The sequence below is a fragment of the Cherax quadricarinatus genome, chromosome 37 (genome assembly GCF_038502225.1).
Source record: "Cherax quadricarinatus isolate ZL_2023a chromosome 37, ASM3850222v1, whole genome shotgun sequence".
Lineage (NCBI taxonomy): Eukaryota > Metazoa > Arthropoda > Malacostraca > Decapoda > Parastacidae > Cherax > Cherax quadricarinatus.
The window spans coordinates 10,821,287-10,826,286 of NC_091328.1; the positions used below are offsets into that span (position 1 = coordinate 10,821,287).

The following is a 5,000-nucleotide window of genomic DNA, read 5'->3' on the forward strand; positions in this document are numbered from 1 at the left end:
TATCGTACGGTGCTGGGAAGTGTTGCCATGCACTAGTGATTACTGTATCGTACGGTGCTGGGAAGTGTTGCCATGCACTAGTGATTACTGTATCGTACGGTGCTGGGAAGTGTTGCCATGCACTAGTGATCACTGTATCGTACGGTGCTGGGAAGTGTTGCCATGCACTAGTGATTACTGTATCGTACGGTGCTGGGAAGTGTTGCCATGCACTAGTGATCACTGTATCGTACGGTGCTGGGAAGTGTTGCCATGCACTAGTGATTACTGTATCGTACGGTGCTGGGAAGTGTTGCCATGCACTAGTGATCACTGTATCGTACGGTGCTGGGAAGTGTTGCCATGCACTAGTGATCACTGTATCGTACGGTGCTGGGAAGTGTTGCCATGCACTAGTGATTACTGTATCGTACGGTGCTGGGAAGTGTTGCCATGCACTAGTGATTACTGTATCGTACGGTGCTGGGAAGTGTTGCCATGCACTAGTGATCACTGTATCGTACGGTGCTGGGAAGTGTTGCCATGCACTAGTGATCACTGTATCGTACGGTGCTGGGAAGTGTTGCCATGCACTAGTGATTACTGTATCGTACGGTGCTGGGCAGTGTTGCCATGCACTAGTGATCACTGTATCGTACGGTGCTGGGAAGTGTTGCCATGCACTAGTGATCACTGTATCGTACGGTGCTGGGAAGTGTTGCCATGCACTAGTGATCACTGTATCGTACGGTGCTGGGCAGTGTTGCCATGCACTAGTGATCACTGTATCGTACGGTGCTGGGAAGTGTTGCCATGCACTAGTGATCACTGTATCGTACGGTGCTGGGAAGTGTTGCCATGCACTAGTGATCACTGTATCGTACGGTGCTGGGAAGTGTTGCCATGCACTAGTGATCACTGTATCGTACGGTGCTGGGAAGTGTTGCCATGCACTAGTGATTACTGTATCGTACGGTGCTGGGCAGTGTTGCCATGCACTAGTGATTACTGTATCGTACGGTGCTGGGCAGTGTTGCCATGCACTAGTGATTACTGTATCGTACGGTGCTGGGCAGTGTTGCCATGCACTAGTGATTACTGTATCGTACGGTGCTGGGCAGTGTTGCCATGCACTAGTGATTACTGTATCGTACGGTGCTGGGCAGTGTTGCCATGCACTAGTGATTACTGTATCGTACGGTGCTGGGCAGTGTTGCCATGCACTAGTGATTACTGTATCGTACGGTGCTGGGAAGTGTTGCCATGCACTAGTGATTACTGTATCGTACGGTGCTGGGAAGTGTTGCCATGCACTAGTGATCACTGTATCGTACGGTGCTGGGAAGTGTTGCCATGCACTAGTGATTACTGTATCGTACGGTGCTGGGAAGTGTTGCCATGCACTAGTGATCACTGTATCGTACGGTGCTGGGAAGTGTTGCCATGCACTAGTGATTACTGTATCGTACGGTGCTGGGAAGTGTTGCCATGCACTAGTGATTACTGTATCGTACGGTGCTGGGAAGTGTTGCCATGCACTAGTGATCACTGTATCGTACGGTGCTGGGAAGTGTTGCCATGCACTAGTGATCACTGTATCGTACGGTGCTGGGAAGTGTTGCCATGCACTAGTGATTACTGTATCGTACGGTGCTGGGAAGTGTTGCCATGCACTAGTGATCACTGTATCGTACGGTGCTGGGAAGTGTTGCCATGCACTAGTGATCACTGTATCGTACGGTGCTGGGAAGTGTTGCCATGCACTAGTGATTACTGTATCGTACGGTGCTGGGCAGTGTTGCCATGCACTAGTGATTACTGTATCGTACGGTGCTGGGCAGTGTTGCCATGCACTAGTGATCACTGTATCGTACGGTGCTGGGAAGTGTTGCCATGCACTAGTGATCACTGTATCGTACGGTGCTGGGAAGTGTTGCCATGCACTAGTGATCACTGTATCGTACGGTGCTGGGAAGTGTTGCCATGCACTAGTGATCACTGTATCGTACGGTGCTGGGAAGTGTTGCCATGCACTAGTGATCACTGTATCGTACGGTGCTGGGAAGTGTTGCCATGCACTAGTGATCACTGTATCGTACGGTGCTGGGCAGTGTTGCCATGCACTAGTGATCACTGTATCGTACGGTGCTGGGCAGTGTTGCCATGCACTAGTGATCACTGTATCGTACGGTGCTGGGCAGTGTTGCCATGCACTAGTGATCACTGTATCGTACGGTGCTGGGCAGTGTTGCCATGCACTAGTGATTACTGTATCGTACGGTGCTGGGAAGTGTTGCCATGCACTAGTGATCACTGTATCGTACGGTGCTGGGCAGTGTTGCCATGCACTAGTGATTACTGTATCGTACGGTGCTGGGAAGTGTTGCCATGCACTAGTGATTACTGTATCGTACGGTGCTGGGAAGTGTTGCCATGCACTAGTGGTTACTGTATCGTACGGTGCTGGGCAGTGTAGCATACACTAGTAATTACTGTACCATACGGTGGTGGGCACTAGTGATCACTGTATCGTACGGTGCTGGGCAGTGTTGCCATGCACTAGTGATCACTGTATCGTACGGTGCTGGGCAGTGTTGCCATGCACTAGTGATCACTGTATCGTACGGTGCTGGGTAGTGTTGCCATGCACTAGTGATCACTGTATCGTACGGTGCTGGGCAGTGTTGCCATGCACTAGTGATCACTGTATCGTACGGTGCTGGGCAGTGTTGCCATGCACTAGTGATTACTGTATCGTACGGTGCTGGGCAGTGTTGCCATGCACTAGTGATTACTGTATCGTACGGTGCTGGGCAGTGTTGCCATGCACCGGTCAGCAATGTACCGTACAGTCACGGGTTCTCTTCACCCAACATATATTGGTTAATGAAGCAGATTTCTGATAGCACTAACTGGTATATGCCGCTTTAATTAAAATTACACAGAAACGAACTCCAGAGCAATTTGCAATTATTGGGTACGACTTTTTTTAATTAAATGCAATGTTTTTTCCATATTTATTTCGAATATTTAATTTCCAGGATAAGGCCTCACGGAAAGCGCCCAAGGGAGGTCAAACTAATTTATTTTCCTGTTTTATTCAGTGTGTTTTGAACATGTGGGATCCTAGCATCGTCTTCGTTTGTTTGTCGAATCTCTCACTAACATTTTGAAGACACGCTGCAGAAAAAATGCCCAGATATTTGGAGAACGTTTCCCTCTGGGTAGAGCTTCGTCAAGTCAAGGGTGAAACGTCGTTCCAGTAAAAGACTGCTCATCAACGTGTGTTGACGGTGTCAACTGAATACACAAGCACATTGTTTGTGTGTAAAGTCACATTTAAGAACAATACAAGCTTATTCTTCATATTGTGACCTTATAGAACTGTTTTAACCTCTTCTAGCTCTCCTGTTTTCTTGCCCACTCTTCCGTAGCGTCGTGGGCGGAGGGCGAGGAAGTGGGTGTAGGTGGCGACACCACAACAGCGAGGCTGGCTCCTCTGGTGCCAGACACACAATATTTGGTCAGAATTCTCGCAGCTAACCACCTGGGATCATCTCCTCACTCAGAGCCTCTTCAGGTCAGTCTTCACTCGTGATTGAGATGCTTTATATTTCTAATCCCCTCAAGGGAGGTTCCATGACGCTGGTGAGGGGCTCTTGATCTATGGAATTGGATCTGTGCTCCGGTTCCCTGAATCGAGTCTGAATACCTTCCACCCCCCCCCCCACATGCGCTGTATAATCCTATGGATTTAACGCTCCCCCATGCTTATAATAAAAATTTATATTTGTAATATATTATAATTCATTAAGTACTATAACCATGTGGGTCATTCAGCGAAAGGAGTGGTGCAATCTTGATCCTCTGTCCATTAATCGCTGTACGGTGTCAGACCAGTCGAAGTGTTTGTGCTAATGAAGATAGGGATGCCGCAGAGTTTTAGACGAGTTCGGAGTTGCAGGAAGGTGTTAACGAAACTGAAGAAAATTAACAAGAGTCTCGGACGAGGGTTTACAAAGGATATGGAATCTCCTGGATGGGGAGAAGCTGCACTCTTACCGTCAGTGGAAAGTACGACAAGGTCTCAGGCGCCTTCAATACGTACCCTGATTGTAAGTGGTGAAAAAAAAAAGAGAGATTTACCTCATGGATATAATTTTCTAGCTTATATAAAAGAAAATAAATGCACCACAGAGGGTTAAGAGTGAGACTATATGATTGTTAAACCCAGTTTCGAGAGTTAGATGCAGTATAAGTGTACTTCTATAATGGTATCCAGAAGCAGGTAAACAACAATAATTACTAATATATAGAAATCTTTTGAACCACTAGGATGCAAATACCTTTCATTTTGTCTTCGAAAAGCAAATTAAAGATTCATGTGAAGTTTATATTCTTAGGTGCGGACGGAGGGAGAGGCACCTTCAGCCCCTCCTACCAGTGTACGGGCTGACGCGCTGTCACCCAGCAGCCTGAGAGTGATGTGGGACTCGCCGCCCTCCCACACACACCACGGTGACCTCCTGGGATACAACGTTGGCGTCAGAAGGCACGAGTATGTGTCGGGTCAGCGAATGATACCATGCGCGAACACACACACACACACACACACACACACACACACACACACACACACACACACACAGGGCGAGGTGTACGAGTCATCATACAACGAGCATCGTACAGCGAGCATCGTACATCAGGCATCTGGATGGACGTCCCCTCTGAGTAACGTACAAATCTCACTTGTCTGTGGTGGCGGGAAGTCTGAGGGTAGAACCGGCCCGGCGGACACTGGTAGCTGGCTATCTTTAACCCTGCTCCAGGGCGATTATCATACACAAAACACCTAGCAGTAGTAGGAAGATAAAATTTGTAGGAGCAAGGACTAATGGGACTACAGCCCTGACAACAGTTTCGAGAGATAATGTTTTAGGACACAAAGACAGTACAATCTGAGAAGCAAGTATTGGGTACACATGTAGTAAAAAGGTAGTGAAAGAGTGACTTGTTAACAC

General features: G+C 48.0%; 1 protein-coding gene across 4 annotated transcripts in view; it reads left to right on the forward strand.

The window, feature by feature from the left end:
- The window catches only part of LOC128702646 (cell adhesion molecule Dscam2), a 720,609-nt gene that overhangs the window by 661,241 nt on the left and 54,368 nt on the right, over positions 1 to 5,000 (forward strand). For all 4 annotated transcript variants that reach the window (XM_070091879.1, XM_070091878.1, XM_070091881.1 and 1 more), the window contains exons 20-21: positions 3,414 to 3,559; positions 4,383 to 4,537. In XM_070091879.1, coding sequence (XP_069947980.1) covers positions 3,414 to 3,559; positions 4,383 to 4,537 — 301 coding nt within the window. The remainder of the gene's footprint in view (positions 1 to 3,413; positions 3,560 to 4,382; positions 4,538 to 5,000) is intronic.